The following is a 14,368-nucleotide window of genomic DNA, read 5'->3' as shown; positions in this document are numbered from 1 at the left end:
CCATGCCTGATCCGTTAGTTTGGGGATTGCTTGATTGAGTTCTTGAATTAGAGGGTTCTGAACTAGTGGGCTTCTGTTTACGTTCACTTTCACTTTTGACTTCCATTTCTTTAATCGTATCATCAAGCCAAACTAGCGCTTCTTCAATTAGCCTAGATATGCTGTCGGGGCTTTTGAGTTCATCATTTTTCAAGAGTTGATCTATCTTTGATTCCATAATTTCTTCTAGATGAATCCATTCTGATATAGTAATATTAGGTCTTATTTTCATTAGTTCTCTTACCATGATCGTAACGAATCGGGCTTTTAATCCAATAGGATGGTATTGGTCGCCTATTGCGATTAGATTAATTTCAATTCTGCTTATTTTTGGATTGGGGAATTGATTTTGTAGGCCCCTTAAGTCACTCTTAATTTGGTGTATTTGTCTTGCTATAATTGCTAGCTTACATATGCTTTCCACTCGTGATTCCTCCTCTGGCATCTGGGTATTCTTCCATTCAGATAACCATTCTTCCATTTGTTGGATAGCTATATTAAGACTGTCCCATATTAATTCTTCTTTAACTAGTACAGATATCGCCTCAATCTCCATCTGTTCGAACACATCCTCTAATTTGTCAAGGCAGCTGGGATTGCTTTGGATTGACTTCAAGCCCTTATAATGCTGTTGTTTCATGAGGCCCGGTTGGCCCTGCCTTATTAGATGTATTCGTATTGATTGTATATCCCTTAAGTCTTTCAGCTCGTCTATTGCATTGGTTATCTCAGCAGAGACCGATTCTACTTGACTATCTATATCTAACGCAACGTCTTTAGATGGACCAAACAACTCCATCTCATTTGAATTCTCACCAGAACTACACCAGACACAACACAAACCAATAACCAAGCAAACTACTTGGTAAACATTCAAAGAGTATCTATTCATCCTTTTGTTCATTTTACAAGTTGCTATCTCATGTTTTTATTTATAGACTATAATATATCAATATCAAAAATATTCTAGTCTTAGCCAAACAAATACTCTAAATTAATAGAATATCAACAAGACTTACTTTCTAAGTATGTCTATTCAATACCAACCCAATACCAATACAATACGACCACTACTAACCCAACCCAAAAGATCAACCTAACGTTTTGCCAGCTAATTACGCCTTGCAACTTTAATAGAGTCAATCTGATTCGACTAGTTTAGTTTTACATATCTACGCTACAATTCAATATAACGTCATCCTAACACAACCATATTTACTTAACAAATCACATCGATACTCGTCTCAAGGAATGTCTTTAATAGAGTAGGCATTGGCCAATGAACCCTATCCAACCCAATCCAACCCAATACTAACACCATCTAATCTATAACAGCTTATCTAAAACTCTCGAGTAAGTATAGTTGAATAAAAGATAGCACCATCCGCTTCTAAATCTACCCTTAGGGATGAAAGGTTGTATTCCTGGTCCTAGAGACAGAAAGGAGACTCATTTGGTACTTTGGCTCAATAAAGATAATTTCCAAATCTCACCTGCTGAGGGCTTTTGTATTTCAAACTGGGCGAGCTTCATGCTCGGCGTGCCACATTAAAAGGCTTAGAAAGAACAGAGCTCCAGGACAATTGATCCTTATTACTAGGAAGGCCAAGTTGATTATTGTGAGGCGCCTAATTTGAAACTCGCCAAAAGTGAAAGCCCGAAACCACACGCTGAAAGTGACGATCTCCACTTTCGGATTAGTATGGTATTGGGGATTTCGAAGCAACAGATACAGAAAGTAATAAAGAGATGTTTTATTGCGGCAGTATAACAGCTACTAGTTTAAAATATACACAGATAGGCTAGATCTATTCGAGTTTGCACGATTTGGCAACTATTTTGAAACCGGAAATTGTCTATCAATCTAAAGGAGAGATAGACGTCTTTCGTTCGCTGTACTTCTTTCTAATAACATAACAGCTGGCCCAGAACACTAACCTAATTTAGCACAATTGTGGTAATTTCAAATACTCACATTAAGGGGGGTATTTCATTTTCGGCGAGTTTAAAATTAGGCGCCTCACAATAATTGAGTTGCTGTTTTGGGCCCAAATTATGGACTAGAAGGTGAAATTGGGTTAGGATCGAGTTGGGTTGGGTTGTGTTGGGTTGGATTTCTTGAGCTATTGGTAGATCTGCAGGCCTTACGGTTTAATTCCTTGGATCTTTTATTGAATGTGCTTGTTTGGCCATGTTTCAGTTTGTTTAGTCCAGTAGTTGGTTGAAGGTGCCAAATGAGAAAACAATCCACCGGCTTGAAACTGAACAGCCCACTTTCCTATTGGGTTATGTTAGCCGCCACAATGAACAACTTTATAACTATGCGTTATGGTGATATTTATTGCTCTATGTTGTCGGAATACCTGCTCTAGCGACTTCCTTTTCTGGTTATGTACCTGTGAGTCTTATTTAGGCCAACAATATATCTTATCTACGTTCTGTGCATTATAAATCAATAAATCTACCTAACTAAACATTAGCTTAACTTAACTCAACTTAAATTCTCGTTTACTTTCCATAAAACATTCTCAATGCCTTCAGTTCAATTTAGAATAAAGGTTGAGTTTGGCTTTAGATTAAGATTAGTTGTGGATTAAAATCCAGATTAAAGACCTTTATTCAAAACAAATGGACCTATCTAAGAATGCACTTAATAAACCCGTTAGATTTGAGCTTAAAAGATCCTATCACATTCAGCTTGACTTTTGGACTCTCAATTTGGGAACAGCTCCATTTGATCTCGAAGCTCGTATCTAAAATGTACACTTACGCTTTCTTTATTTACTTGTACTCGAAGTGGGCAGGCATTCCTTGGTCTGTTTTTAGATCTAAGTAGTTCTGTCGTGATTTAGTGTCTAAATTACCTTTCATTCTCGGCGGCGAAAGGCTAACTTCTATCTAATAGCCATATGTCAAGTAACAAATATCGCAATTATTACAAGCCAATAGTAAGGCCACAACATAATAAAACAATCAGTAAATAGTTTGGGGTTTGGCCTATTATGGGCTGTTACATCGTCGATTTATTTACATGACGCAAACCATTTCATACACTGATCTGTTTTAGTAGATATATATAGACTGTTCGATTGTGCATTATTATGAGAAAGGCGATCCTAGTGGGACTGGTCACACAGGCGATTCTCAAAAGACATTTTGGCACCAACGGTCTGTTTGTTTTAGCTGTAAACCCATTTTCGCCGGCAATACCAGGAGGGTATGGCGCACCAACCTATAACACTCCATATGGAAAGACAACCGATTCCCGGGTTCTTCAAGAAATGGACCACGATGAGAGATATCATACCAAGTTGAAGCCATACGAGAAGTTTGACCATAGCAAATACCTCAAAAACTACAACAACCCTCGATATACTGGGCAGGTTCCAGTACAGGAGAAAGGCATCTTTTCCAAGGTTGCATCTGGAGCAAAGGCAGTTGGTCGTTACTTGCTGGGTGGAACAAGCTATCGAGACAAGGTCAATCCACATGGACATACCCATGGCCCATCTAGTGCTGGCTACCATGGCCACGGTGTTTCTCCATACGGTTCTGGTATAGGATACGGTGGATATGGCCACCATGGCATGGGCCACCCAGGAATTATTGGCGGTACTAATCCCGGAATGATCGGCGGTACTCACCCAGGAATTATCGGCGGTACTCACTCCGGAATTATCGGTGGTGCTCACCCTGGAGTTGCAATGGCCGGAGCCAGTGCCGCAGCAGCAGCCGGTATAGGAGGAATTGGTGGGATTGGCGGCGCAATGCCAGGAGCAATAGGCGGTGTTGGCGGAGTAGGAGTACCAGGAGGTGTAGGCGTGGGAGGAGCAGGAATACCAGGAGATGTAGGCGTGGGAGGCATGGGAGTGCCAGGCGGATACGGCGCTTCAGCTTCGGCCAGTGCCGGCATTATGGGAGACGGATATGGACCTTCAGCATCCGCTTCGGCCAGTGCAGGGTATGGCAGCTTATCTTCAGAAGGACTACGAGATGGTATTTCGGCAGCGAACGTACTTGGCTCTTATTACGATGTGTTGGTTGGTCTAAAGAAGCCAATTCAAGGCATCAGTCCAATAACTGGTATTTTGGCCTATCCGATTAGCGACAACCTATATACCGACTACTGGGGCATTATTAAGTTCCACCCCAATTCCCAAGGACTTCTTACCGACAAAAGTGGCTATTTCTATGGTGAGCGCGTCAATAGCCGAAAGGACATTATGAGACACGGGAGCCTTTCAGAAATTGGGTTCTACCAGAAGCGAGGTTTGACCGAAAACGAAATGAACAACAACTACATTGCCGTCAAGATGCTCATCCAAGAAATATCCAACATCACCAAAAAGGACATTGAGACACTACACAACGAGAAGATCGGGGTTGGATTCTTACAAGGAATACAGGAATACTATGGCAACATCCAGAATCGACTCAAAAACCGCAAAACCTGCCTTACCATTTGTATATGCAGCAATAGCAGCTGTACAGGACCATGCAAGTCCATTAAGTGTGTTGAGCCTATGTATCTTATCTGATCAGTAGCTAGCTAAATAAAGACACTTAGATGATATATTGAGTTAGTATTTGGGTTAGTATTTGGGTTAGTATTAGGTAGTGGTTGTATGACAGCACACAACTCTGGTTCTACTTGGCTCTAATGTCTAAAGATTGCCGTTAGAGAATGGCCAAAAGGTCGTGCTCGGCCTCCAAACCAGAGCCGATGAAGGCATCCGATAGTGTTCCTTTTTCTTTCATACATATTGCGCGTGTTGTTGGATGTATTTGTCGTGAGATTAGAGGAGATGTAAGCTGGCACAGCCCAAGACTAATTTAAGCATATTCTAAATGTACATTGGAGATCAAATGAGGGTATTTTGATACAAAGATAGTTAAGCTCGAACAAAACTATATAAAGAGGCGGGTTGGTTTGAATATGCATTTCGGAAAGATAGCATTTTATCTAATAACAATGTTGGCCTTGATACTTTTATCCGGATTCCATATAGCTCAGTCCCAGAGATTGCATAAGCTTGTTGCAGATAAGCTAGTAGGTCAATGTCCCGCCGAATGCCAGGAAGATCTAAATGCCAAAGAGAATACCGCAAGTAGCGACAAAGACGACGTTGTATGCCCAGGTGCAATGTTAACTCCAGCATTCAAAGATTGTATGGCAGCTGCACTTTCCACAGCAGTAGCAAGCCTGAATCAATACAAGTTAAGGCCGATCATGTTGTATTGCTCACCTAATTGGATCGACGGTGAGCCAACACTGGAACCATTTACAGAGATGTACCTTAGCATGGAAAGGTTGGCTACCGAGACAAGCCAAAAGTTTCACAATCTTCATCTCAACCTAAGCGAAGACGCCAAAACATTGCATTCTCTCCTCAACCAGCCCACAATAAGCAAAGAGCAAGTTATATTAGGGCTCAAAGAGCTAAAGCTCGTCAAGATTATAGAAAGCGATGGCGAGTTGCAAGGTGCCAAAATTAAGCCGGGTGATTTGAATGTTATGTTCGTTAAAGATGCCAATATAACCGCATGCGGCGAGATGCTAAAGGATACATACAAGCAAGTTGTGACGTACAAAAGCCAAAGGAGCATTGATCAATTAAATGCCAGTGGTCCACCAAGAGAGGTCATGCTTTCTCTATGTACAATGAACAAGATGGCGCAGTTCTTCTACGAGTTTTACACGTTCCAAATACTCGTGGCCAATACTTGGAGCACAGTTTATAAGCACGATTCTAGACCACAGTTTAGTCCTGAACTGATTGAGCTGATCCAGGAATTCTTTATGCTTAATCCACTCTTCTGCTTGAGTAGTAGGAACCTCAAAAAAGGTATCAAGATAATTGACAAGCTTACTTCACCAACTGGCCTTCCTTTATTCTACAATGACTGGCACAGTATATATACCGAGAGATTCAAGAAGGCCTTATTGGGCCTTATGGGGCTAAAGAATTCAAAAGTACCTATGACCAAGCACGACGAGGAGCAGGTCTTAAGGACAATCAAAGAATTGCTTGAGATTCTTATAGTCCTGGCTAATATGGCCCAGGAGGCCTCTTCCAACTTACTTACGTTTTACAACGAAGTCAAAGAGCACTTAATGATCGTATGGAAAGTCCCGACGGTTTCTTTGATTAAATGCCTCAAGGCCGGACAGGCTCGAGGCATGTATGGGTTTGTCGACTTTGAAATGCAAGAGACCTTTAAGCTCGAGGGCTAATAATAAAACTGCCGTATTCCATTCTGTTTCGCTTATATTCAGCTGTAGCATTTAGTTAAAGACAATCTATGCCGCACTTGTTGAATTTATTGAGTTAATGCAAACATCTGGTTGCTGGGGCCCAACTCATACTTACTCTCGAATGGCGGTGCTTGTATGCTATTGTATATAGCAGCCTAGTATCTCTATGTATCGCGACATAACCCGATACTAACCCAATCGGCTTTCAAAGGATGAAGGTTATAAATGTACTTGATTCTAATGTCTAGAGTTTGCCGTTGCAGAATCGCCAGGGCAATTCAACTCCGCATTCCTACGTCAAAGCGGTGAATGCAGCAAACAGCAGGCTCCCTCATCTTATACTTGTACTGAATGCCATTGAAAGTATATTTGGCGTTTTGCATGCCAACGTATTCGAATTGTATATTGGCTAGGATAAGGATTCTGATCAAAATGATAGCCGAATTCGATTAAAACTATATAAGCCGGCCTGCTTTTTAAGACATGTACTTTGGAAAGATATGGTTTTATCTAATGGCAGCCATAGCAATGATAGTTCTGTCCGGCGTCTCTATAGTTCATTCACAGGGAATGCGCAGGTTTGTGCCGGAGATCTTATGGGCCCATGAAAGCATCAAGTATACAGAAGAAGCCCAAAGCAAGGAAGATGCATCTGATCAGTCTGATGACGGTGATGTTTGTCCACACTCGATACTAAGTCCTACATTCAAAGAATGCTTGTTAAGTGCAGTTGCTGGACCTGTAGTAGATATGGAGCTACACAAACTAGCAAAGGTTATGGACACATGTGGATTTTATTGGGAGAATGACGAGACAGGAATGGACCCGCTGATAGAAGTCTATGATGTCATGGAGGAATTGGTTGCCGAGCACAGTAAAAAGCTTCGATATATCCATAGCCAGTTGAAAGACGAGATCGAAACATTGCGGTTTGCTTTCACCTCAGATATCAAAACCAAACGGCAAGCGATATCAGAACTCAAAAAGCTAAGGCTCTTTAAGGTTGTAGAGAATGATGGCAAGTTCCAAAACCTAAAGTTCCAAGATCAGTTTTTGAGTCCTATATTTGTTAAAGAGTTGGATATAGCTAAGTGTGGCAATATGGTCTTGACTACTTACAAACAGCTTTTTACTGACGATGACAAGCGCATCATCGATACACTATTTTCTTCAGATCCAGGCGACCAAATAGTTGTAAATACATCCACAATGAATAAGATGGTGTGGTTTTTCTACGAGTTTTATACATTCCAGATGCTGGTTGTCAATACTTGGCATAAGTCTTACAATGCCAGGTTTGCGCCCGAGTTTACTGCCGAGCAGGAAAAGATGGCAAAGGATCTCTTTGATCTCACTCCGCTCCAGTTTTTGGCAAGTCACGGCGGAAAGAGCGGCACTGACGTGATTAATAAGCTTATCTCTCCTGCTGGCCTTTCTTTATTCTACAAAAACTGGCAGAAGAGACACGTGTCGACCGTTGAAAGGGGGTTAGAGGCACTTAGCTTCTTGAAAGGCCCCAACTCGCCCATGACAAAGAACGAGCAAGAGAGACTCTATGAGGTATTCCTTGCAACAGAGGCAATACTATTTATGATGCAGAAAGGGATAGAAACAATGTCTGTTAAACTAGCGATATTTTCCAATGAAATCGAGTCCCGAAGGAAAGCCGCTACGGAAGAAAGTAGATTGCCCTTCGAGAGTTTAGAAGAGTGTCTTGGAGTTGCAGACAGTTCAATCAGATATAACTGGCAGTACCACTTGCCACCCAAAGCCCAATAAAACCATTACTAGGACCAACCTAATAAAGATTATGTTAGTATTATGTTAGTATTATGCTGATATTGAGTTGGTATTATGTTAGTATTATGTTGGTATTGAGTTGGTATTATGTTGGTATTGGATTGGCACTCTAGGTATATTAGTGTGTATTAATGTGTGGCTCCTAACAAGCTTGTCTGTTCTACAATTGGGCTAATGTAATGCTCATGGGATGGATAGTTTATTTAACAAATCGCATCGATACTCGTCTCAAGGAAGATCTTTAATAGAGTAGGCATTGGCTAATGAACCCTATCCAACCCAATACTAACACCATCTAATCTATAACAGCTTATCTAAAACTCTCGAGCAAATATAGTAGAATAAAATATAGCACCGTCCGTTTCTAAATATATCCTTAGGGATAAAAGGTTGTATTCCAGGTCCTAGACATAGAAAGGAGACTCATTTGGTACTTTGGCTCAATAAAGATAATTTCCAAGTCTTACATGCTGAGGGCTTTTGTATTTCAAACTGGGCGAGCTTCATGCTCGGCGTGTCACACTAAGTAGTGAGTAGTTTACCAGAGATCAGGTTGATCGTTGTGAGAAATGAGTAGTGGTCGTATGGCAGCACTACAGCTATTGACTTGCGATATATTTAGCATGGTATTATCGAGATATATACTTTTGGTTTTCAAACAAGCTTAAACTACTCTTAAAAAGCTCCAAAGACTAGATTTGGGTTAGAAAAATGATAACTAGACTGGTCGAGATCTATATAAACGAGCAATATATTTTAAACATGAACTTTGGGACAGTATTGAGTTTTATAATGACGATTATAGGAGGCGCTCTTTTCTCTTATATTGGCTTAACCATCAGGCAGGCAATGCTCACAGACGTTGGAGATATGGTGACAAATCACCACAATGACAACCACCTAGAAAACCCAAATATTGAAGCGAGCATAATCCAGGAACAAGTTAAGAATTCGCTTTATGAATTTCACAATTTAGATTCCGAATTTAATAACTCTCTGTCGGCCATGATCTCTACGTCCGACGCAAGTATGGAATTAGACCTGCTAGCTATCTTCATGGGCACATGCTCAATAAGCTGGGATGAGAATGGGATACAACCAAGCGCCGAGTTATTCAACCCAATAAAAGAACTGGCACAGAAAGTGCAGAAAGTACTCCAAGATCTAAGTATAAAGCTAAAACATGAGGTCGACTTCTTGTTATCTATCCAGACCGAAAAACTAACACATCACCACCAATTTATCTCTGAGCTCAAGAAATCAACTCTATTTAGGGTTATAGAGACAGGCGAGGTGTCTAGACGTCTAGAGTTTTGTGCTGAGGTCATTGACCCTATCTTTGTCAGAAGCACAGACATAGTAGCAATGGGCAACTTAGTGAAGAAGACACATAACCAATTCAGGAATTCCAAGCCACCACAACCATTGAAGGGAGAAAGCATTCTTGAAGATCAGGAATCAATAAGTATCGCCCAAAGAAAGATGCAGAGGTTCATAAGGTTTTTCTACGCGTTTTATACACTCCAGGCGTTTGTTGCTAATACATGGCATAAGTCCAAGCATGACAGAATGGCACCTAATCTTAGCGATGCGCAGTACCAGACGATATTGGAGTTGGCCAACCTTCCGGCAAATAATCTCTTGAGAGGTAAGGATGTAACAAACGAATTCAAGATTATTGATAGGGTGGTATCTTCCGAAGGCATTGGTTTGTTCTATGAAAATTGGAATAAGTCGTACACAGCAGAGTGGCAGCGTGTCTTAAATGCAATCAAGACATTGGAAGACTCCAATAAGCCCATGTCCATTTCCGACCAGATGATTGCCAGGCAGACCGTTATAGCTTTGAAAATGATAGCCAATAATGTGTACCACCAGACCAGCAAGACACTCAATAACACATCGGAATTTTTCGAGACATTCAAGACCAGGTTTCAAACCATACAGCGAGATAAGCTTAGCCTTTCCAATTGTATCCAAATCGGATACACTGGGTTAGATTATTCCTCAGAATCTTCCACATCACAACAGTTCCAGCAAAGCCAACAAGATAAACAAAACCAACAAAACCCACCCCAATACCAATACCAATACTAATCCAACCAATCGGGCGCAAGAAGCATTCATAATAACTTACAATGGCACACAATAAGATTGATTTTCCAAGACTATTATACCTCAATGTAGGATCGTCATATCACCACTATCCAATAATAACGCAATAATAACGCAATCAACTTGATCGCTACTTAGTGCTACTAACACTAACCCGATATGACGTCACCTCCCACTCACGCCCTTATTTACTTAATAAACACTAACCCGCGCTTGCTTCAAGGAATGTCTTTAATAGAGTGCGTATTAGTTAAAATGGACTTAGTATTGGGTATTTCACTCAATATCAATGATTACCAAAAAAGGAAAAAACAACAGGGCAAGACTTTTAGGTGATTTTTCTAAATTTGGTATGCGTAATCAATTCCAAGTAACAATTAGACTGGCAATCTTTGTGATACTGCAGTGCCTATGCGTGTTAAGTACTGAACCCGCCGGCCAGCTAGACAATATGCTAGCACAGGATATGCAACAGACCAATTGTCCTACCTTAGACGATTGGGCAGCATTGGATTTTGCCTGGGCCAAGTCCTTAAAAAAGCACCTCCAAAACAACCCAGCGCAGCTCAAGCACCTCAGCGCCAAACTAGCAACAACAATATCGAAATATCCACAAGAATGCTTTCTGAAAGATGGGTTTTATTCCTTGTTATTTGGCCCGTCTCGATTAGAACGGACTAAGCAAGTAGCTTCTAATCTGCTCAATCAGTTCTCTCCAACCCAAGACATTACAAGCGGCGTAGACCAAGATTTGATCTTAGATACTATTATGCTTTTTGCGATGCTAGATCAAAGTCAGAGTTTAGAAAGACTAACTAATATTCACAACAATAACCCTTATAAGGCATTTATTGAAAACTTCACATTCGCTATCAGGTTCTGCCAACACGAAACCCCCAACTTTGTTGATAACTTGGAAGCTGTTTGCCTCGGACGCAACGCCTATTTCGCGTATGGAGGCTCAAAAGACCAAAGAGATCTCAGTCGCTCCCCAGATCGCAACAAAGCCCTATTCAAGTTTTTATCACCGGACACTACTCTTATTTACAACTATCCCGATCTTGCGACTTTGCGTAGCAGTCCCCTTATTATCTACATTCATCCTCTAAACTTAGATCTCTACATGGCCGGTCTTCTTTATACTTACGACCAGCACCAGAAACACTTCCTATTCTTTCGGCACAACTTAACTAGTGTGTTATCGGCCAGTGCCATTAATATTGGTGCAACAAACTATGTAACCCACTTTAACTTTGAAACAGCAGTTCGATTGCGATATGCCCCGCCTACGAACAAATATACTATCATGGCTAGCGATGAGGATTGGGAAACAATTACCTCAGTACTATCCCGTTATCGCAAAGTCGATGACATTGACAAGGTGTTTACTCGAAGTAGCACAAAAGACACATCCGGAGCCAGTAAGTCCTTCAGGCGATGGATCTCAACAGAGACTTCAGAATTATCTGAATCAGAAACTCAGAGAAAAGATGACTTGCATCTCCTGCGCGAACAGCACAATGGCATTACTCTTTTTGTAGGAGGGATATCTCTACTGTCAAGTGAGGCCGTAGTAATTTCGCTTAGTATACTCACCGACAACAAAACCTTCCTAGTATGCATTTTACCATTGGCCGTGATGTTCTTTGGGCTATCTGTGTCTCTACTTCTTCTCTATATTACTTCCTTTATCTTTCACAAAACTCGGCGACTAACTCAGCGGCATCACACATTCCTCTTTTTAATGGGCACCTTAGCGGGTGTGTTGACTGTTATTGTAGGCGCGTTTATGATATATTACTCTAAGGCAGATGAAAAGACGCAGATTTACATTCTTCTTATCGCACAGTATGTATTCACTTTGGCTATGATGCTGGGATTCTTAGGAGTCAGGTTGCTTTTCAACTACATACCATCATGCATTATTCGAAGACTCTACTATGTGTTTTATGGGCTGGCAATTGTCTTGGCAGTCTTGCCCTCTATCCTTTGTCTTACGAACCAGACCGTTGATGCAAGACTGCTGCTTAAATCACAAGTTCTGGTTATTTCGGCGGTGTTCTTTGTGATAGGAACCTTTATTGATCTCTTCGGACGACGGCTCGATAAGATGCAGTCCGGGTGGATGAAGGAGCGCTGTCCTAAAGAGAAATTACAGAAAGCACAGAGGTTAATAGCTATTGCCGTTGTGCAGATTGCTTTAATCGGATTAGCAGTCGGTTTAATGCTTCGATTTAACTTGCTAGCCGAGGATGTCACCCTAATACCAAGTTATGACCCAGCCACTTCTATCATGGGAAAGATTAGTGCAATCAAGGTCTAAGCTATAACCTAAGCAGACTATAATTTACTCCAATAAACAGCCAAGGTTCAATAGCTATCATTTTTAGCCAGTTTAGCACGGAATAACAACAAATTAGCAACACATCAGTTCACGAGCCCAAATGCCAACTAAATGCTAACGCTTTGCTTCATAATCAATAAATTGAGCCCACAGTACAATACAATACAATACACCACAGCACAGCACAATACAACACAGTACACCAAAGCAACTAAATACTAACTCAATTGTTATAAACACATACTTTAATTACTTAGATATTTGATAGAAGCCGAATATTACTTGCGCATATTAAGAAGAGAGTTGAGCCGATCGGTCTCACTTCTGTAGGCCTCGGCTTCTTTTTGGGCACGATCGCGAGCAGTTCTGGCCTTCTCCAGTTCGTTTCTTAGCTGGTTGATTATGTCTTCATATTGATCTTTGCCATCTATGTAGGTGGTGAGAACTGGGGCTGCTTGCTTGGTCATTGTAGCTATCTCGGTAGTAGTGATATATCTATTGGATATTTGGGGAACAGGCACGGTGGCCGTTACTGAAACTGTTGTTGTTCTACTTACAGTAGTAGTGAATCGCGGGAGGGTAATGGGAGGAAGTGTGTATGTGGCAGTGGATATAGTGGTGCTGGTGGTGGTCTCTGTTGCCGTTGTGGTGCTAATAATCAGGGTAGGTCGCTCTCGGGTCTGCGTCTCCACAATAGTGCTTGTGCGCGGAACAATCCTCATATCGGGGTGAGTAATGGTCTCATAGAAGGTGGTTGGGCGCATAATGGGCAGCATTTGGGTGGCTGTGGTCGTGACTGTTTTGGTAACAGGTAGAGGAAGAGTGCTGATCTCGCGGGTTGTTTGGGTAATGTACTGCACCGAGGTTACAGTCACGGGCGGAATCACAACAGTTTTGGGGCGGTTAGAGAAGAGCTTCTCTGCCGATGAAACAGGCACGGTCACAGTTGGGGTTGGCATTACAACGTTCACTCGTTTGGACTTATTGTTGGAGTCGTGGAATTCAATAATCATACCTGGTAGTGGCTTGGGTAGTGGCCTAATATCCACGTACTCTGGGTAGAGCGGCCGCGTGGCTGTCACAACCGAAACTGAAGTAACCGTGTAGCTCTTGGTGACTGGACGCGGCGGCGGCATTGTGACAGTGACCGTCCGTGTATTGATGTAGATGGACGGAGGACTTCGAACCATCTTCGTGGTGGTGATGGGGACTGGAGTTAGAACTTGGATGCTCTTTTGGGTAATTTCGTGGGTTACCGCTGGAAGGGTCTTCGTGAGGGTCAACGTATGGGTGGCAAAAAGAGTTTCAGTATATCCAATTGTGCTTATCTTAGTTACTGGAGGAAAGGTGATTGTTTTGAAGAAAGGCTCCTTAATGGAAAGAGTCTTAGTCCGCGTGTGAATACGAATTGTCATATGGGTCTTGGTGCGAGTGCGCGTAATGCGCTCTGTTTGAGTTTCGGTCTCAGTGACTGTTTCACAGGCTTCCGGCGGGCGCATTCGCGGCGTAATTGGCAGAGGCATGCGTTTGATAGTGCGCTGCATAAAGACAACCGGCCGAGCCGGTGCTACATCTTGCGGGACAATGCGAGCCATCGTGCGTGGCTGAGTTCGATTGGCATAAATAAACTTGGGGTAGCCAGGGCTTGGGGGCGACTGGACACAAAGCACAGCACATATCCCCGTTGGGTTTAGACAGGAACAAACCGGATCCATTCCGATCTGGACAGCAGAATAGACAGTCAGCACAAAAACCGAGCTGCCCAATACTAGCACGCGCCAGAAGGACATAGTCCATCAGCGTATGCCGCATAT

At 42.0% G+C, this 14,368-nt stretch overlaps 7 protein-coding genes across 7 annotated transcripts; 5 read left to right on the top strand and 2 right to left on the bottom strand.

Annotated features, from left to right (window-relative positions):
• On the bottom strand, positions 1-931 carry NEHOM01_1825 (uncharacterized protein; the record flags this gene model as incomplete). The annotated part of the gene is made up of 1 exon (XM_051490703.1): positions 1-931. A coding segment is annotated over one exon (931 nt), but the record flags the coding sequence as incomplete, so codon positions are not given.
• Positions 932-3,140: 2,209 nt separating this feature from the next.
• NEHOM01_1824 (uncharacterized protein) lies at positions 3,141-4,577 on the top strand (the record flags this gene model as incomplete). The annotated part of the gene is made up of 1 exon (XM_051490702.1): positions 3,141-4,577. The coding sequence occupies one exon, from the start codon at positions 3,141-3,143 to the stop codon at positions 4,575-4,577; it is 1,437 nt and encodes a 478-aa protein (XP_051346662.1).
• A 434-nt stretch (positions 4,578-5,011) lies between these two features.
• NEHOM01_1823 (uncharacterized protein) lies at positions 5,012-6,274 on the top strand (the record flags this gene model as incomplete). Its single annotated transcript, XM_051490701.1, has 1 exon — positions 5,012-6,274. One exon carries the CDS (start codon positions 5,012-5,014, stop codon positions 6,272-6,274), a length of 1,263 nt encoding a protein of 420 aa, XP_051346661.1.
• A 504-nt stretch (positions 6,275-6,778) lies between these two features.
• On the top strand, positions 6,779-8,074 carry NEHOM01_1822 (uncharacterized protein; the record flags this gene model as incomplete). The annotated part of the gene is made up of 1 exon (XM_051490700.1): positions 6,779-8,074. The coding sequence occupies one exon, from the start codon at positions 6,779-6,781 to the stop codon at positions 8,072-8,074; it is 1,296 nt and encodes a 431-aa protein (XP_051346660.1).
• An 813-nt stretch (positions 8,075-8,887) lies between these two features.
• On the top strand, positions 8,888-10,192 carry NEHOM01_1821 (uncharacterized protein; the record flags this gene model as incomplete). Its single annotated transcript, XM_051490699.1, has 1 exon — positions 8,888-10,192. One exon carries the CDS (start codon positions 8,888-8,890, stop codon positions 10,190-10,192), a length of 1,305 nt encoding a protein of 434 aa, XP_051346659.1.
• Positions 10,193-10,562: 370 nt separating this feature from the next.
• On the top strand, positions 10,563-12,533 carry NEHOM01_1820 (uncharacterized protein; the record flags this gene model as incomplete). The annotated part of the gene is made up of 1 exon (XM_051490698.1): positions 10,563-12,533. The coding sequence occupies one exon, from the start codon at positions 10,563-10,565 to the stop codon at positions 12,531-12,533; it is 1,971 nt and encodes a 656-aa protein (XP_051346658.1).
• Positions 12,534-12,832: 299 nt separating this feature from the next.
• On the bottom strand, positions 12,833-14,344 carry NEHOM01_1819 (uncharacterized protein; the record flags this gene model as incomplete). The annotated part of the gene is made up of 1 exon (XM_051490697.1): positions 12,833-14,344. One exon carries the CDS (start codon positions 14,342-14,344, stop codon positions 12,833-12,835), a length of 1,512 nt encoding a protein of 503 aa, XP_051346657.1.
• Positions 14,345-14,368: the final 24 nt, after the last annotated feature.

The sequence above is a fragment of the Nematocida homosporus genome (genome assembly GCF_024244095.1).
Source record: "Nematocida homosporus strain JUm1504 chromosome Unknown 4492, whole genome shotgun sequence".
NCBI lineage: Eukaryota > Fungi > Microsporidia > Nematocida > Nematocida homosporus.
This window is presented reverse-complemented; position numbering and strand designations above follow the sequence as displayed.